Genomic DNA, 19,314 nt, shown 5'->3' with positions numbered 1-19,314 from the left:
GGAAAACCCCGGCGGCCTTGGCAATGACCCAGGAGCAGCCACAGCTTGCCTGGCCTACTGTCTGCTTCAGCAGCTGTTTCCCGCCACCTTGGCGAATGCGTCCTCAGCCTCTAGTCACTGCCCACAGGGAACTCTGCGGTCCACGTCCCCTGTCCTGCTCTGATGACCGGGAGGGTGCCAGCACCCTGTGCTAGCAGAAACCCTTGGGGGTCTCCTCCCTGGCCGGGGAGAGGGCCTGGGAGGAGGGAGAGGGTGAGGAGCCATCGTAGGTACAGGCGCCGTGAACATGAGCCACACCGCCAAGTAAATGGTTTAATTTTATTTCAAAATTGTACAAAACGGCCATAAGCGGCTATAAAAAAGGCTGTCTTCGGAACGTGGAGATTCAGAAAGAGCAACAAACGGGCATCATTCACAGTGTGATGGGAACGTTTTCTCTGAGGCAGCAGTCACAACTCCTCCTTCCTTTTCCCCAGTTTCTCCAGGTCTCCCTCCCGGAGGGCTCGAATGAAATTGGTAAACCCAGATTCCTGCGGGGAAGGACAGGAGAGAGACAGAGGGCAAAGGACTTGACCATGGGCCGGATACACACTCCCTCCCTCCCTGCACAGCACTCTGACCGCAGACTAGGGGAAGGTGGACCCGTGGGAACCCCCCTAGGCAGGACTCAGGGAGAGCGGGCTGCCGTGTCTCAGGAAGGCCCCGCTGGCCGTCCCGGCCCAGCAGCCGGGAGTGGCAGGCAGGTGCCCCTCCCGACTCACCGTCCGATCGCTGTCATACTTCTCGACAAACTTGCCGTAGTGGTAGTAGTGGAAAGTGGGGTAGGCCTTGACGGCCTCCTGCTGACACAGGTCCTGGTTCTTGTCTCTGACGCAGTCAACGGCAGCACAGGCAATCTGTCGGGGGGGAGTGGAGAGGGTGAGCACCAACCTCTGCTGGCGGCGAGGCTGCGCTGGACGGGTGGGGAGCAAGAGCTCAGAAGGCAAGCCCCCCTCCAAGGTCAAAGCTTGGCCTGCCTGCACATCAAGACTTAAGGAAAATTACCTAGCTTCTAAGCGCCTTAATTTCCTCAGCTGCAAAATGGGTACAACACACTATCTAGGCTACTGGGTCATTCTGAAGACTGAACACAAGAATTTAAGGACGGTCTAGCAGCACAGAGCCTGGCTTAGGATTGGGGGTAACTGCCAACTGCTGATTTAGGTAGTCCTACTGACCCCCCACCAAGTGGCTCCCCCAGGAGCTCGGAGCCTGGGCAGGGAGTTGGTTAAAGAATAAAGAGACAATCCCAGCACGGTGTGACGTGAGCTATGACAGAGCTGGCACAAAGGCACTCTGCATGATGTGGTGTGGGTGCCAAGGTCTGGGATGAGGAGGAGAAAGCCAGGGGAGCACCTTCCAGAAACCAGGAGGGAGTTCAGCATGGTCAGGGCAATCAGAGCTTTTGGTCCGAAAGAGGTGGCCAATGACCACTGGCCGCTTCTCGCTCATCTCCTAGATTCCACATCCTGGGGAGCTTTTCCTTACTTGTTCTTTCAAATTAAGAGGGTGTGAAGCAGAAATGGGGCACTTTTTCCTATGGAGGGCCCCAAAGCAGGGAAGCAGGAGGAGGGGTCAGCTCCTGGCAAAGTTTTAGGCAGGAGGGGAAGGGCAGATTTTGCTGAAGCTCTGCCACGTGCAGCGCCTGTGCTGAATGCCAGGGGTGCAGAGGTGACCTTGGCCGAGCCCAGTCATCAAGCGCTGCCAAATAACAAATGAGATCATTGCAGAGCCCAATGAAGAAGTGACAAGAGGCAAGTCGGTAAAGCAATGCAAAACCGCTGCATCTCCAGGAGTCACGGCTATTTGGCTACTGGCTATTTCCACTTAGATTAAAGCCCTACTTCCAGATAAGACATCGGCAGGCCACCAATGGCCACATTTACTGCTCACTGACCTGTGCTCAGGCGAGCGTGCTCCTGGTCTGTGAGCTGTAGGACTGGCAGCCAGAGTGAGGAATGAGGTGCACCTGCCCCCGGACACCAGCGTGTCCCCCTGCCCTCTGCCACCCTTCTGCTTCCTTCCTGCCTCTGTAGCCAAACAGCGTGTATACAGCGCGACTGCAAAGCAGAGTTTGCAAACTTGCTGCGTGCCAGTCAGAGCTGGCTCTCAGTCCTATTCTATTTGGCCCACATAGAATTAAAAAAAAGAATTAGCTGCCAACATAGCAGGGGAGCCAGATTTAATATCAAAACTTGGCTCTCCAGCTTCTCTTCCAAAGTCAGGAGATTTGATGCACTTGCCCCATGTCCCCGCAGGCAGCAACTGGCTGGAGCAGTGCAGCCTCTGTCTCCTCCAGGCAGGCCAAGCACACCCTCCCCCAGCACGCACGTGGAGCGCAATCCACCTGGGCCAGCAGGCTGGTCCCTGCGGCCCCTGAGACGCCCAGCTCGCTCTCCACAGCACTGTGTGAATTATTTAGAGACAAGAGGGAGATGCTCCTCCGGCTGTCTGTGCGCACGCTTCCAGCCCCTGGCCCAGGGGACAGGGGTGTCCACACAGAGCAGCAGAGGCCCTCTGTGTCCAGCCCTGGGCCAGGGGCTGCTGCTCCTCTGTATGTCGTGATAGTGTTTGATGAGCATCGCTCTGGGCTGTGGCTCTTCCTGTATCCGCTTTAAATTATGAATTTAATTTGTATACATGCCCTGGAGCTGTTGGGAATGTAGTGTATGGTTTTATAACTCTGCTAAATTAAAGATGTGTCCTCCTTCTGAATCACCTCAACTAGCTGCCAGCCCCCTCCGTGGGGTGCAGCTTCTGGCTGCAAAGGGCAACCTGTGCTCCGCTCCCACGGGCACAGGGACAGGTGCAGCCTGCTCCAGGGGATTAGCTCAGATCCCTGAGAAAGGCAGAGTGAGCACCTGTTCTCCCCCCTCCCCAGTACACCTGTCTGAACCCCTCGCACCCACTCCAGGCCTGCACTGACCCCACTACAACTTCTGCATTTGTCTTACAGCAGCTAGCATGAATTCCTGGGGCACACGGGGTCAGCACCTGTGACTCTCAGCCTGACAGCTTCCCCCTAGCCATAGGAGAGTCACGTTAAGGCCAGTGACAGATGAAGGCCAGGGACGAGGGTGCTGGCTTCCTTGACTTTGGAGTGGGACAGCCCTAGGGCACGTGTCCTGGTGAAGATTCCACGGATGGAGCGTCCGTTGCTCATGCAGTCATCTGCCCATAATGCACCTGCTCCAGTCCCTTCCCTTTCCTGTCGTCCTTTCTTCGTCCCCCCTGGTGCCCTCTGAGACCACGTCCCAGATAAATTACCTGCACGTGAGGCCCCAGGGCAGGGTCTGATCTGAGAGAACTCAGCCTCTGTCTGTGCCTGCAGATCCAATGGGCTTTGATCACGCATGAGGAAAAGGAGCCAGAGGTCCCCTCACACCATCGTGTGGCCAGCAGCAGGGCCAGTTCTTAGATACCACCAGTTTCTGGAGACGCCCTGGAGTTGTAGGGTGGCATCACTGTGACCACAGCATCATTCTGACGCTGCTCCTGCCAGCTGAGGAGCTCGGGGCTGGTGCCCTACGGTCTCCAAGCGCCAGTCTCCTCTTCTCTACAGTAAGGAGCGCCACAGAGCCCGGCTGATCAGGCCACGCTGGGGGCAACATGACACGAGGCTTTTAGGGGAGGAAGGGACCTCAGTGAACAGAAAGTGTGGTACTGTCTCCTCCCCTACAGCCAGCATCTGCAAGGTCTAAGTGTCAAGACTGTGAGGGATTCTGGAACCATCGAAGCCCCTGCCCCCAGGAAGCTTTTGCTCCTGGTGAGATGAGGGCCAGCCTTGTACATGGGTCTGCAAACATGGCCAGACATGGTGGTGATGTGGGCCACACCTGCTGAGGGTTGTGCTGCTGGTCTTTCTCTGCCCAGCCCAGGCTGGGCACACCTGGAAGGGCAGTATAAGGCCCCCTGTCCCAGCCCACCTGCTTCTCACCACAGGTCCTTGCCCCCATGCCCCTTCAGTAACACCATCCATCCCAACGCCAGCGCTCTGCAGCTCTCTCCATCAGTGTGTCGATTGACAACGTCCCCAAGCAAGCTCCTGGGAGGGGGTGTGGGCTCCCCAGTTAAAATATGAGCTGCCTCACACAGCTTTATTGATTCAGTAAAATAAATCTCTGCAGGAGCTAATATTGACTTTGGCTATGAAAATGGAAGTGAACAACCAACTGCATATTGATTGGGGGAAGGAACTGGGACTGGATTCTGGGTGGGAGAAGAAGAAAAAAGCAATTCCAGCCAAAAGGTGGCAGCAAGGGTGTCAAAAAAACTAGGAGTCAGGAGCCCCAGTTCTGGCTGTCAATGATCCACTGAGCATTCCTGGGCAAAGGACACAGCTCCTCTCGAAGCCCTGATCGCTCACGAGGAAAAGGAGAGGGGGACAGGTGAGCGGCGGTTCTCACACACCATCCCGTGGCCAGCACAAGAGCCAGCTCAGAAACCCAGAAACTCAGATTTCTGGAAAGAAGCCCTGGAGCTGTAGGCTGGCGATCCACAGGGTGGGCACCAGTCACTTCAGCCCCCAGGCCAAAGAGAGGCTGGCTTCCTGCTGTTACTGAGGGCTGCCTCCAAGGTCAGCTGCCTTGGACAGAGCTGAGAAATGCATTCTTGGAAACAAGTGAGGATGAACCTCGGCTTGGAAAAAGAGAGTTGGAAGGAGGAACACAGGGGATCAAAGACACAGGGAATGACTCTAAGGAGAGACTGGCAACACTGCTGGTCCACCTTAAGATCATCAAGCAACGGCATCAGTGTCTGGGGGGAGGGGCCGGCTCTCAGCTACCCACTGTGGGCCTCGGGTGGCCTCAGCAGGGTCCACTTGGGTAGAGAGGTATCATGTCCAAGGGGACCATCCAAGGGGTCTCTGGGCCACCCTGGAACCTCAGCTAGAGGCTGTCCCCTGATACCACACTCCTGGCCGGGAAAACCCACTCAAGCTCTGTGGACTCCTCCCAGATCTCCTGGGGTATAGAGTCCTCAGCAGCCATGCACACTTTTGTCTGTCCAGAGGACCCAGTGTTCCAGGTGAGGGGTTCTAGGAGCCCATGTGGATCAGCTCTGATTCCAGTCCTGGGCATGGGTATCAGGCTGTGCTGGGTCCACCTCCCAGGAGCTCCCAGGGAGGTAGGCACAGGGCCTGGAAGGCACCAGTGGGCGGGGATGGTGAGGCAGATGGGGCAAGGGAGGCTCCTTCTGCCATCTCCCCCTCAAGGAGGGGCAAGTGGCAGGTGGAGAAGGCAAACTGTTTCTGATCCTTCTACTCCCTCCTGGCAGGGAGCACCCCAATGACACAGCCAGGACTTGTAGGTAGTACTGGGACTCCTGGGGCCTGGGTATAAGTGGATATCTGCCCCCAGTGTGTCCCCGCCCTGCACACGTGCCTGCCCCCACCTGGCTTCCTCTGGCTTCAATGTCCTGGGCGGTTCTCCCCACCCCATCAGGGCCCAGCAAGGTGTTCTCAGCACCTGTATCTCTGCCTCCACCTGACCTCCTTTTGGTCTTGAGCAAAGCCTGGATGCTCTGCCCTCTCCCCACCCACATCTTAGAATGATCTACTCTCTCTGCCCATGTGGGCTGCTTCCTGCCACTACCTGCCCCTTCCTGGCCCTGGCTGAGCCCATTTCCTTCTGCTTGGTCTGAGTAGTGTCTGCTTAGCCTGTGCCCTTCCAGGAGAGTAAGGCACCCTGGCAGGACTGCAGGCTCACGTACTTCCAGGGTCTGCTAAGTGAGAGGTCCCTACCGGGGAATCCTGGGGCTGGGACGCACCTTCTCAGTCAAGGATACCAGCACCCTGATGGGCACAGAAGAGAAGGGGACTGGAAAACTTGGCACCGGTACAACTTCCCCGAGCACAGGGGGCTTTCCCTGTCCCACAAGCCCTGGACTAAGAGGGCCACCTGTGGTCCTCTCCCTGTAGCAGCCTCACTGTCCCGCCGGAGCTGCCAGGGGCCATGCCTGGTGGCTCAGGCCCTAATCCAATCCGCGGCTCTAGTTTGTTAATTTTCTGCTCTGCGGGAGCCTTTCACTGAGGCAGGACGCGGCTGTATCAGCACAGCCTGGCTTTCCTCCACCGCCGCCTCCTCCAGTTGACTTTTGTTGGGCTTTTTATTTGTACTTTTAATTATATAGGCATTGCATGACTACAGTCCTGGTTCCACCGCTAAGAACACAGATGACCCCCTGGACCATGCCCCTCCTCCAGGTACGGGCTGCAGCAGCTCTGTGGGCCTCTGGGCGGCAGGAATCAGCCTGCTCTGCCTTGTCTCATGTCACGGAGAGGATGTTCTGGTGGGTTGGGGTGAGGGGTGGGGCATCCTTACCTTCCGGTCATCTTTGAATGCGTCAGCAGCGGCAGTGAACTGTGGGATGACCTTCTTACAGTGTGGGCACCCTGCGCGACAGGGGAGGGACGGCACACAGCTCAGGTGTCGCAGAGAATCAGGAGCCCCACCGTCACACCTGCCACTCACACCCTCCCTGTGGGCATGAGGCTTCAGTGCTCCACCCTCCTGTTGGGACTTGCCCTGCAGGCTCCTCCCACAGGGGCTGCCTTTGGGACAAGGAAGAACCTGAGCCATAGCGTGGAGGGGGCTAGCTTAGACAAGGAGGATGTGTGCATGGGACTCCCTGAGCCTCACCTGACGATGGCAAATCTGCCCCTTTCAAGATAGACAGGAAGTGGCGGCAAGAGAGGTGGGGGATCAGCAGCAACCACCCCGCCTAAGCCCTGCTGCTTGGGCTCTGCCACTAACATCCATGCTCCTGGCATCTCTGCCCCCACCACAGCCCCTGGGCAGCAACCCAGCCCAGGTCCTCACTCTGTCCTTCCACACCTCTGCTCCACAATCCATCTGAACCTTGATACCAGCTACACGGGGGTCCAGGTCAGGCCACGAGGAGTCACCAGGCAGTCTCCAGGTCCCCGGACACTTCCTACCCAGGGAGAAGGCCTGTCCGAGTGGACGAGGACTGTGATGGTCCCTCAGTGTGCACTAGGGAATGATCTACTCTACTCCACCTGCTCTTGTGTCTTGTGCTCTGGGTATCACCCCGAGCGCTCCAGCTCCGACAAAGTGTCGCAGGCACAGGGTGGGCCAGTTTGTGGGCCACTTCCATCACCTGTCACAGACAGCTCAGGGAGCTGCAGGCCACGCTGCAGCTAGCAGATCATGACACAAACCCACCTCCTCCCTCAGCCATTCCCTGGACACTGTGACCTGGGCTGCGGGAGGACAGAATGGTTTCCACCCTGAGTTCTGATCAAAACCCAGGTGGGGGAGGCCACATGCCCATGGGGAATGCTGTTCCTGGCCATAAGGTCCTCACAAAAGCTGCCCCCAAACCCCCAAACCCCTGGGCTTGGAGACTCGGAGACGCAGGGCAGGGAATGGAAACCGCTCTGCTCACCTGAGCGCTCCTTTCACAAGCAGATCACAATGGCTGGCTTTTCAAAGGGCTCTGTGAAACCAAATTAAGGCCAAGCTGCAAGCTTAACCTGAAATTAGTGAGCACTTGAGCCAGTTCCCAGAGTAGGGAGGGCCACCCGTATGGCCTGACCAGCCCCAAACAGCACGGGGATGGTGGGGAGAAGAGACAGGGGCTGGTTACAGTCAGGCTCAGAACTGCAGGAGATAAGGTGTCCGGGCCCAGCCTAACTCCTAGTGGATGACCTAGTAACCGACTGAAATGGTGATTACAGGGAACTGACAGGGAAGGATGCCATGTCACTTCCAAACCACCTCGAGAGTACAACCTACGGGTGTTCACGGCATCCACGAGACATGTCCTGGGGGCAGTGTGTGCCCACTGGGAGCTCAGGCTGGTTGGGAATAACCCACGCCTTTCCTCAAAACCTGCTTTCATTCTGCATTCTTCTTTTTACCCTCTGCTTCCTGCAAGGGTAGAGGGAACCACGAGCCACGTGCAGACCAAGTCTCCACTTCCCAAGTCACAAATCATTGTTGCCCTCCACCCCAGGGACAGAGAGAGCGCGCAGCAGCTGGGAAGCAGGGGTAGGCGGCTTTAGACAGGGCAGGTAGGCTGGGAAAGTCCGATCCTGAGGCTCGGCCAAGTCAGTGTAAGAAGGGCAGCACCATGACTGACATCCGGGGTGCAGGGTCAATGACAGGCAGGGAGAGTTCTGTGTGCAGGTCACCAGGCAGGAGGCAGGGGCCCAGAGACTGGGGTGTTGGGAGTTGGGAGCTGGGAGCTGACAGCACAGGGCAGAGGTGGATGTGGGATGTGGAGATGGACAGGGAGGGCTGTGGCGGGTGAAGGGGTGGGTGTAGGGTTTGCTCACTTTACAGCTTCATCAGGTGTTTGATCTTTACCATTCGACCTTTCTGCAGTATTTAGATTCTTAACATACAAATCAGAGTAAACAGACATCACATACTTTTTCTTATTATAAATCAATACATTTTTTTCATTACTGGGAAAAAAAAAATCAAAAGATTTTGTTTGTTTAACCCTCGGATAGGTAAGTCCATCTCCCTAGGGCATGGGGCAAGATTTAGGGACAGAAAAACTTGGTGAAAGAGATGGGAAACATCTAAGGACTAAGCCCTTGGCCGAAGTCCACCCACTCAGTGACACTGTCCCCAGTGGCTTGTGTTTGTATCGTTTTGCCAGGAACCCTGGAAGCCGGGCTGAGACATGTCTCCCGCCCTTCCATCCTGGGCCGAGGGGGCCTCCTGGCACGGAGCTGTTACTTGATGAAGGAAGACGGTCCATGCCAGCAGCCCAAAGGGCTGGGATCCCTAGCCGGGTCCCTGAGGATTTAGGAACTGCCTGCCCAGCCGCCCGCAGGGGGGCTCTGAGTCTTTCACGAAGCCCCCTAGGTGAGGCACAAGGCCACGCCTCCTGCACAGAGGTCTGGGGGTGAGGCTGGTGTCTCTGGGGGAAAGCGTTTAGCCTGGACTTGGTGACATCCACCCGGGGGCTGGTAAAGGGGTCCTACTTCTCTGGGCAGGTTCTCACTCACTGCTGAAAGAACACTCACTGCATCACAGCACATACATCTTTCTCTCTCCTCTCTCTCTCTCTCTCTCTCACACACACACACACACACACCCAGGCTGCAGGCAGGCCCGTCACCAACTCCGGCACAGCTGTGCAAGTCACACGTGTGCCAGGTCTCAGCCAGCATCGGCGTCTCTGCCCAGGAGGAGGATGCTAACTGCCCCAGAGCCCCTCAGACTCCCAGGTGCACTCATGGGGCAGACAGAACTGAGAGAACAAGCCCCACCCTGGGAAGAAGGGGTCAAAGCCGAGGGGTCTCAGCCACCTGAGGGAGGGGCGCCCCAGCCAGCAGGGGCAGGAGCAGACAGGACAGGCGACCTGCACTTGAGCCTCGGGGGCAGGGCACCCCCAGAGGGCTGGCCACAGCCGAGCGGGTTTATGAGCACACTGAGCCGCCTGGCTTCTCTGTGGACAGCGGCTTTTATTATCCTCACTCCATTAAGCCGAGCTGTAACCTGGGGGAGAGGGAGAAGGGCAACCGCAGAGCGGGAGATTCTGAGACCCTTTCCTTTAAGTGCCAATTAGCGACTTCAAAACGGGAATGCAGACGCCCGAGGCCGCAGACGCCAGCGCTGGAGCACGCGCCACCTCCTCAGCTCAAGCTCTGACTGCGGCGGGAACAACACGAGAGCATCACGGCTTCCAACCCGAAGGGCTCCAGAGCCCCAGAGACGTCCACGGTTCCTAAGCAGGAGGGAGCCAGGGCTGGGAAGGAAGTGGCAGGGTGGCGGGCAAAGCCCAGAGATGCAGGGGAGGCGTCTCGAGCATGCGCACAGGCAGACGCAGAAGGCTGTAGGGACAGCGAGAGAAAGCCTGGCCCACACAATGGGGCGTCCCAATCTTTGAGGCCATCTCAGCCTGGATGAAACCGGGGGGCCTGGCTCACAGCAGAGATGACAGCAGAGTAGCCCAGCGGCCACCATGGTCCCTTGGCTAGGCCAGCCCTCTAACCTGGCCCCTTGGGGGAGCTCCTGGGCTACTTACAGGGGGCGTAGAACATGACCAAAGTGTGCTTCTTCTTCTTCAGGGTCTCCCGGAAGCTGTCCCCTGCCAGATGCAACACACTTGTCTGCTGCTCTTCCCAAGTGGGCTCCGGGGGCGGGGGCGCCTCGGGGCTGCAAGGAGGCGGGGAGGGGGAGCAAGACAAGGAGAGGTCACGGGCCCGGCACGCGCTCCCACCGCACACGCTCACTGCAGAGGCAACATGAGCGAAGAAACCACTATGTGTTCCTTCTCAACTTCCACCTCAAACCTCAGGGAAGACACGAACCAATCTGCATGTCAGCATCGGGGTCTGATTCCCTCTGAGGAGCCAGCAAGGCCACTTGGTGAGACGTGGAGGACCCACCCCATCAGAGAACAGGCAGCCTCTGCATGTGATCCACCCTCGCCTTGCCACGAGTACAGAACCTCCTCTACTGACTCCCGCCCTCCTCCATCTGACTCCCAGCCCTCCTCCACCTGACTCTCCAGCCCCTCCTCAACCTGACTCTCTAGCCCCTCCCCCACCTGACTCCCAGCCCTCCTTCCTGTGGCTCTGGGACTGTTCTCAGCGTCTGCTCCCTTCTGCTCCCAAGCCTTGTTTAGGTGGAGAGAATGTGGACCAGAGAGTGAGGCAGGCCTGGGTTCAGATCCAGATTACTTAGCTGCTGTGTGACCTTAGGGCAGTGATCAGTATCTCTGAGCCTCAGTGCCCTTTGCTGTGGTCCCTGTGTCTGGGACCAGGATGAGGATCAGAGTGATGTAAGGCACCCTGCTGGCCAAGCGACTACTGTCCACAAAACGGGGCTGTGGCGGCGCCGAATGGATGCCTATCATTTCCAGCCTTTTCTTGTCCACTGGGCCCTGCACCCTTCTGCCCACTGGGATGGATCCCAGGGTCTCTGGGGGTCTCTGCTGTCCTGCTCCCCTCTCCACAACCTTCTCTCCACCCTTACTTCTCTGAGGAGAGTCTCTGGGGACTGGGCTGGGCCGGAGCTGCCATGACATCTCCTACTCTTGCACCTGCACCCCCTGGTTCTGACCACCAGGCCTGGTGCCACGCTGAATGCAGCACTGAGCCAGCCCTCTCCACCCAGCGTCTAAGGCATCCTACTCTCTAGCTCCCCCTAGAGCCTCTGCAATCCTTGGAAGAGCACATCCCTCTGCGGCTTTGCTGATTTCCTGGGTGAGGATAACCCGGGTCCTGACCTCTCTTCTCACCTAGGCTGCCCATTTCCAGGTGTTCTGCAGGCACCTGCAGCCAGAAGCTCCCATTGCTACCTCAAGCCCCCACGGCTTGGAGCACGTTACTCTTCCTGCCTGCGTGCTCCCTGCCACTGTTCCTCTCCCAGCTTCTCCATGTTGGTCAATAGCACCCTGTGCTGGGGCCACGACTGGCCCTCTCTGTCCTCACGACTCCATGGCTGACACCACCGACCTGAATGCTGCCTCCCCCAGCGCCCGCAGGTCCTTCTCAGTCACCCACCACCCAGCCACCCGTGTACGTGCTCGGAAGCACCTTGCACCTCACCTGACACCATCCGCTCACCCTGCTGGGCATCAAGCTCCATTCTCTGCCCCAAAGCCATCTGCCATTCATGCTCCACCTCAAAGGTCCCTTCCCAGTGCCCCAAAGAACCACTATCCTACCTCTCTCTCTGAAGCTAAGTTCATCAATAAGCAGCAATCAGCTCTGGCCTTGGGGAGGGGGTGGATATTTGGCATCGTGGTTAAGACCCTGCTTGGGAAGACTACATCCCATACTGGAATGCCCGAGCTTCAGTCCCAGAACTTCAGATCCAGCTTCCTGCTAATGCACAGCCTGGGAGGCAGCAGGTGATGGTTCAAGGACTTGGGTCCCTGCCACTCACAGGGGAGACCTGGATTGAATTCCAGCCTCCTAGCTTTGACCTGGCCCACCTCTGGCTGATGCAGGCATTTGGGGAAAAAAACAGCAAATGCAAGATCTCTGTCTCTTTGCCTTTCAAATATGTGACTAACAAATGAAATATTTCTTAAAAATTGAAGACAAACTCTGGCCTCAGAGTAGGATTTAAGGATGAAAGGGGGCAAAAGACAGGAAAGCATCCTGCAGAGGCAGGGTGGTGCTGTCACTCACGCACTGACACTGTCGGCTCAAGCCCCTCTCCCACCCGCTGGCTAGAACAGCTCCCGGTCTCTGAGCATTTCCACAATGGTACACTGTGCTCAGTGCTTTCCACCACAGTCTAACTTCAGCCTCTAGACAAGTCTATGCGTGATGCACCACATCTACTTTCCAGATGGGAACCCAGGGCCTACAGGGGTTGGGTGACCGGCTCAGGGTCACCATCTGAGCGCTGGACGCACCTCTCAGGTCCCAAGGTCTGCGCTCTCCACCGGGTGCCTGTCAGCTCTCAGAAGCAGCAGTGGCACACAGGAGACAGAGGCCGTCCACTCTGGAGCACTGAGCAGCAACGATCAGTGCTCACCGACCACAAAGCCCGGTCCCGCTCAGTCCCTCCCAGAACCAGGCTGGAAGAGCAGTCGTGAAGCAGCCACCTGCTTCAGACACCAGCAGGCCTCGGAGCAGGCAGGTCCTCACGTCTCTCAGAGACAAACTGCCATCCCCTCCCATCTCTAAGGCAGACTCCTCCCCTGTGGATGAGCAGGAGAAAATGGGAGGAGACGAGGCCAGGACCTTGGTAGAGACCTCTCCTGGCCCAGTGCTAACTCTGCTCCATCAGACTGGATTTCCCAAAACTCCACGGCTGAGGGTCCCATTCACACCCCCAGAGCCAGAGCTTCAGGGTCAGAAGCCCCAGTGGGCACCTCGATGTCCTAACAGAGTGTCTTGATCTAGAGCTGTGTTCTGCACTGTTCCTGTGCTCTGTGGCGCTCACACGGCATCCCCGCACAGACTGGAAGAGGCCTCCTTTCACTTTCTCTTACACCTAGTGCTGCAACGAGGAATGCCCCTGAATGTTCAGGCTGTGTTTGAGCTGTTGGATCTGGGGCTGGGGAGCAGGCTGGGCAGCAGAAAGGCTGTTCAGCTGTGTCCTGATGGTGATTTCTGCTATCCAAGCAAGGCTGGAGGCTGCCTCCACTTGCTGGGCCTCTGGGAGATGGCCCTCCCGCAGGAGGGGAAATGCTGAGAACAGCAGGCTCCAAGCTCCTTGGCCAAGCAGGGCTCTTTGGGCCAGGAATCACAAAGCCACTCAGGTAAGGCCGTATGAGTTCAACCATGTCTCCCTAAAACTCCCATGTTGGGTCTGGCACTGTGGGATAGTAGGTTAAGCCTCTGCCTGTGGTGCTGGCAGCCCATATCAGGCCAGTTTGAGTCTCAGCTGCTCCACTTCCAATCCAGCTCTCTGCTATGGCCTGGGAGAGCAGCAGAGGATGGTCCAAATGTTTGGGCCCCTGCACCCACATGGGAAACCAGAAGAAGCTCCTGGATCTGGATTGACCTAGCTCCAGCCATTGCAGCCCTTTGGGGAATGAACCAGAGGATGGAAGACATCTCTCTCTGTTTCTGTCTCTCACTATATATAACTCTGCCTTTCAAATAAATAAATCAGTCTTAAAAAGGGGGAGGGTCTGGCACTGTGGCATAGTAGGATAAGCCTCCACCTGTGGCATCAGCATCCCATATGGGCACCAGTTCATGTCCCAGCTGCTCATCTTCCGATCCAGCTCTTTGTTATGGCCTGGGAAAGCAGTAGAAGATGGCCCAAGTGCTTGGGCTCCGAACCTGCATGGGAGATGTGGAAGAGGCTCCTGGCTGGCTCTTGGCTTCAGATCAGCCAAGCTCCGGCCATTGTGGTCATTTGGGGAGAGAACCAATGGACAGAAGACCTTTCTCTCTGTCTCTTCCTCTCTCTGACTATAACTCTACTTCTCAAATACATAAACCAAATTGTAAAAAAAAAAAAAAAAGAGAAAGAAAGAAGAGAAAACTCCTATGTTGGAGCCCTCATCCTTAGTAACTCAGAATGTGAGTGCATTTGGAGACAGAGCTTTCAAAGGAGGGTTAAGTTCTGATCAAGTGCAAAGGGACGGGTGTCATCACGAGAGTGGGTCACAGATACCACAGGGGCAGGACCATGTGCACACAAGCACAAGGTGGCCAGGGAGAAAGGCCTCTGAAGAAACCCACCCTGCCTAGATCCTGGACCCTCAGCCCACAGAACTTTGCCCTACGATGACCCCAGCAAATGTACTCATAGGCTGAGGGGCTCTTCCAAATCTTTATCCTCAACTCCAAACCACAGCAGCCAGTATGCGGATCCCACAGAGCCCCGTCCATCTCTGGATGGGAAGATCTCTGTGTTTGCTTCATTTCTTCAAAGGGGATGGGATAAAAGACAGACGATGAAAGCTGGGGCTAAGGAGACTAAGACAGAGGAAAGGACACTCCTGGCTTTGTGGACCTGGTAAACGTGCACCTGCTGGTGACGGGTTGGATTAGGACCCGTGCTCGGCACACCACAGGTGGCCCTAGGACAGCACGTCAAGTCTGCCCTGGCTGCCCTGCACCCGGCGTCCAGGCCAGCGGATGGTCCCGTAGACTGCATCTTCTCAGCAAAGACATGCCATCAAGGCCATGCAACTTACTTTTGCATCCACTCAATAAACTTCTTCTTTGTCCTAAGCGCAGGAACCTCATGTTTCTCTCCATTCTTAAAATACTTCAACGTGGGAAACTCTGAGATGTGGAATCTTTCCGCCAGGCCCTTGTTGACGGTGGCATCGACAGCTGCAAGGACACCAGAGCTCTGGGATGGGGGAAAGGCCAACCGTGCGTTATAGCCTCGGACGTGCTGCTGGCGGACCAGAGGGCCCGTATGTCGGCCCCCAGAGCCCTCCTTGGCCTGCGGGAATCCAACTGGGGGGTGGCTGCTCCCAGGGCTCATATATCTTGGGGGGCCCCAGACACTGGCCTGTCCATCATCTCTTAATTATGGGCTGGGATGAGGCTTCTGAGTCTGCCCCTCCAACCATCCTGGGTAGCCAGGGTCCTGCTCCCAGCAGCCAGTGACCAGAGAGAAGAGGATGGGAACGGGGCCTCGCAGGCTTTCTGCCCACTCTGTCCCCAGCAGGGGCCCCACTGTGACGGAGACATGCCTGCCCAGGCACACGGAGGTGCTGTAGGGGAAGGTCCCTACAATGACGCTACAGGTCACAGGACAGGGAAGGGCGGGGAGGGAAGCTTACGTCCGCGTCTCCGTGGAGGACTTCTGCTGCCTTCTCAAACTCGGGTTTCATTTTCTTACAGTGTCCACACCCTGTGGGCAGAGAGGAAGAAGCTGTTTCATTGGCACAGGGTTCTGGGTACTCTCCCCCTGCTGCTTCTGTGACACAGCCCACCCTGTTCCCGATGCTGGGGCTCCGGGAGGGAAGTACGCATGCTCACTCAAGGCAAGGCCTCTTCTCTCCAATCCATAGAGGACACAAGTCCACAAACAAGACCGGCCACCGGCACACAGCCCTGGCCTGCCTGGCTCTCACCCAGTGCTTCACCACCCTTGGACAGCACCGCCAGGCAGGAATGCACACAATCCCCATGGTACAGAGAAGAAAACGGAGGCACCAAGAGCATGGGTGCCTGTCCAAGGCTGCAGGCAGGGCCACAGGTAATGGGGCCGGAGGTTACAGCCGTGACCACATCATCACCTTCTCCAGTGGGATGTGGGTCTGGGCCCCGCATCGGGAGTGAGAATCCACAGAAGTAGAATTAGGGGAGCACTTCCGTTCCTGCTGCCCCCAGGTGAGAGGAGCCTGGGATGACAGGCACAGGGCTTTGACCATTTGCTAACGTGGGACATTTGCCTTACATAACAAACATGGTTTGCCCTCCCCTGATGACCACAAGGATACATTCAGATGTCACCAATAATAAAGTTCGGTCCATTAAGAAGGAAATATGCATTTTGCACAGATGGTATCAGGGCACTTGTAAATTGTTTCCTGTTCCTAGAAAGGATGCTTTGTGGCTGTGGAGTGGGGCTGGAGACTGCCCCCCAGGTGAGCCTGGCTACGTGGGCACCAGGCCTTAGCCAGGCTCAGAGGATGCCAGGATGCAGCTTAGCCCTGGGGCTCTGCTGCACACGCCACCATCTCTTGCCGTTAGCTAAGGAAAGGTAAGAAGAAGGAAAGCCAGAGACACACCCCAGTATTATCAGAGGAGCTCCCATGCCTGCCCTGAGGCCGCCTGACCCACGGAGCTGGCTTTCCTGCCTCCACCTGAGCACCTGCCTGGGATCACAGGCCTCCTCCGAGGTTGTTCCTGAACAGCTCAGCTCCAGGCAGCGCTGAGACAGACGAGGATGCCTGCTTAACCTCTCTGTGCTATCCTCAGTACACCCCTACCGAGCAGCCACCCCCACTTACTGATAACAGAGAATCCACCTGAACACCCCACGTTCCCTCTGGATAGAGCGTGGGGGACAAGACTCGGTCAAGCCAGGTGACCTTGATGGAGCGCAGCCTGGAGTGGCTATGATGTCATTTGGTTCTTCCCAAATGGGTGCTATGGGTGGGGACAGCTGGAACCCCCAGCTCAGAGGCTCAGCGATGCCCCAGGTGCAGCAGGGGTGGGACTGCTGAACACCCAGGCAGCCAGCTCCTGTTGTACAGGGGCCTCCTACTCCTGCAGAAGAGGTGGTGGAGGCTTCGGCCCTTGGGACCGACCCTCCAGCCTCAAGGTCTTTATCTGGAGGGGAACACGGCACATGTGCAATGCCTTTAAGGGACACATCTGAGAAAAGGCACTCCCTGGAGCCCTGGGGCTGGTGGTACCTTCCATGAACACCTGCTCCTTGTACACACGTGACTCCTTCAAGGCAGGGCCCAGGGGTTTTTGCCTTGTGCACCTCCACATGAAGCACAAGGGATCACCCTTTAATAGGTGCATGATAAACATCTACCAGTCAGCACTGAAACTCAAAGAACTAGCTAAATAATTAGCAGACACTGGATGACCAGGGGTCTAAGGTTTCCTGGAGGAGGTGGAGGAGAGGACACAGGGGGCAAGACTGGAAGAGACAAGGGACAGAGGGCACAGACAGAAGTGTGAGGGAAGCTCGGGCCCATGCAGCAGTGCAGAATCCTGTGGGCCTCTGACCCCCCAATAGTGTTCTCAGAGGCTCCTCTGGAACCACAAAGCTCATGGACCCCCCGAGGGGCTGACCTACTGGGCTGGCTCTGTTTAGCCTCTCTCCGAAGCAGAGGTTTTCAGGGTGCCCTGGAGTTGGACACCTTTGGGATCGTGACCCAAGTGGTGAGCCTGCCTTCCAGGAGAGTGCACGCAGGGTCACACGCATAAGGTCACACGCCACTCTGGGGGGCCATGGTCTGATGGCAGCCTGCTTGGGAACTGTACAGGAGCCAAGGCCATCGTGATTTTCCTGAAATGAACACCTAGCGTCATCACAACACATTTCCAAGCAGTCAGATGACAAGTGGGTTATTCTGTAAGCCGCTGGCTGCTTTCCCACAGAAACAAGTTTACACTCAGATTGCAGGCACGCCCACTGCTGTGGGTTCAGCCCACCCCAGAGAAAGGCGAGTACAGTGGTCCCTGCCGAGCCAAGGAAGGTCCCCTCTGCCCAGGGACAGGCTGGCTCGGCCCAGCAGCTCACAGGCTACAAGTGGCCTCCACAGGAGGCAGGAAGGAGACACTCCCTGAACCACCCCCTGCCTCTGAAGGAAATGTCAAAGGTGCTACCAGGCTAAGGCCCATGGTCAAAGGGCTGGCATGGGGGCAGGGGCATGTAAGACAAAGTCAGCCAGCCATTGCTATGTGGAAAACCTGTTTCTTCCCCTAATGTCCTGGTCACTGTGGCCGGCCCCCTGCACTGATAACTGCATCGTTATCAGGTTCCAGTCCTTTGATGCCACTGCCCTACTGGGGTGGCAAACAGGCCCCACACTACCTCCAGCTTCCCTCAAAGAGGGCCAGGCACAATTTTGACACTAAAAGTTGGTTCACTGTGGGGAGCAGCTGTGACAAGGCCGCGGTGGCTGCTTCGGATGCAGGGATGTGGGTGGGATGCTGGCCTGTGTGCCAGGAAGCTGCCAGGCCCTCTAGCCTGCTACACGCGGTTCCTGCCCAGGACTCCCCAGGATGGAGCTGCACTGGGTGCCCACCCACACTATCTGAGATTTGCAGCAGAGCTCCGCAGGGCTGTTTTACCTGGGAGATAAAGCAATAAATCTACCAGGGTCACTTCTCAGGGAGGCCCCCTGGACAACCCGTTGAGTTCTTCCTGTTCACCCTGGTCCTACTGAATGCCTACTTCTTGTCTAGTGACAAATTCATCTTCAGCTATTTCTACGGAATGTAATTTTGTGTTGCTTATGACGGTTATGTTGCTGTCTCTTGATATGTAAGAGCAGCCGGTGTTACCATTTCAAAACACAAATCACACCAAATCCCCTTGCTTCAAACTTTCCGATGGCCTCTTCTCACGGGTGGATTAAAATCCAAGCTCCTTATCATGCCCACAAACCCCTCACAATCGGGCTTGGGCCACCTCCTGTCCTCCCCCACTCTGTAGCTTCTGGCCCTCTCCTTCCCCTTTCACATGGAGCTCACTTCTACCTCAGGGCCCTTGACCACGCTCGTGCCCCTGCTGGGGGCCTGTGCTCACCCTGCACATCACTTGGGCTTTTGTTCAGTTTGCTTTCCAGAGCCCCTCCCTGCCCTCCTGACTCCAAGAACCCACATCCAGCATCCTCTTCACTGTACCCCAACAGCTGCAGGAGTCTGAGAACTTGTCCCCCATTCCTGCCCACAACTGGAACGTAAGCTCACTTGGGGCAGGGGTTTGGCCATCTGTCTAGATCCCCTCTATGACAAATGAGCCCCACACACTAACCTGAGGCCGGCCGAGCACGCTCACATGAGGTTTAACTGGCCAACTCTCCATGGACAAGGGTCAAGGCTGGCACCCAAACAGTTGCTACTTTGAACATTTCCAACTATAACTGACAGCCAAGCCAGTTACTCTGTGTATCCTCTGTACTCCCCCAGTCCCCGTGACCATTTATACACTTTCCCTGCTGCTTAGTAGGCCTTCAGAAATTTCCAACACCTGTGAACAGGTGCTGTGGTGCAGCAGGTTAAGCCACTGCCTGTGACAGCAGCAACCCGTATCAGCTTCGGTTCAAGTCCCAGCTGCTCAGCTTCCATTCCAGCTTCCTGCTAATACACCTGGGAAAGCAGCAGAAGACAGACCCAAGTATTTCAGCCCTGCCACCCTAGTGGGAGACCCAGAAGAAGCTCCTGTT

At 56.8% G+C, this 19,314-nt stretch overlaps 1 protein-coding gene across 4 annotated transcripts in view; it reads right to left on the bottom strand.

The window, feature by feature from the left end:
- Positions 1 to 304: 304 nt before the first annotated feature.
- PDIA5 (protein disulfide isomerase family A member 5) overlaps positions 305 to 19,314 on the bottom strand; it is an 89,884-nt gene continuing 70,874 nt past the window's right edge. For 2 of the 4 annotated variants that reach the window (XM_008266835.4, XM_070072208.1), the window contains exons 12-17: positions 15,238 to 15,308; positions 14,638 to 14,798; positions 10,048 to 10,178; positions 6,363 to 6,433; positions 762 to 896; positions 305 to 530 (exon numbers count right to left, since the gene is read on the bottom strand). In XM_008266835.4, coding sequence (XP_008265057.2) covers positions 450 to 530; positions 762 to 896; positions 6,363 to 6,433; positions 10,048 to 10,178; positions 14,638 to 14,798; positions 15,238 to 15,308 — 650 coding nt within the window. In that variant the 3' untranslated portion in view covers positions 305 to 449. Of the gene's footprint in view, positions 531 to 761; positions 897 to 6,362; positions 6,434 to 7,449; positions 7,501 to 9,625; positions 9,748 to 10,047; positions 10,179 to 14,637; positions 14,799 to 15,237; positions 15,309 to 19,314 lie in introns of those variants that run through there. The other 2 variants (XM_070072206.1, XM_070072207.1) reach the window with 2 other exon arrangements.

The sequence above is a fragment of the Oryctolagus cuniculus genome, chromosome 4 (genome assembly GCF_964237555.1).
Source record: "Oryctolagus cuniculus chromosome 4, mOryCun1.1, whole genome shotgun sequence".
Classification (NCBI taxonomy): domain Eukaryota; kingdom Metazoa; phylum Chordata; class Mammalia; order Lagomorpha; family Leporidae; genus Oryctolagus; species Oryctolagus cuniculus.
The sequence above is the reverse complement of the archived record's forward strand: the minus strand, read 5'-3'. Positions and strand labels throughout refer to the sequence as shown.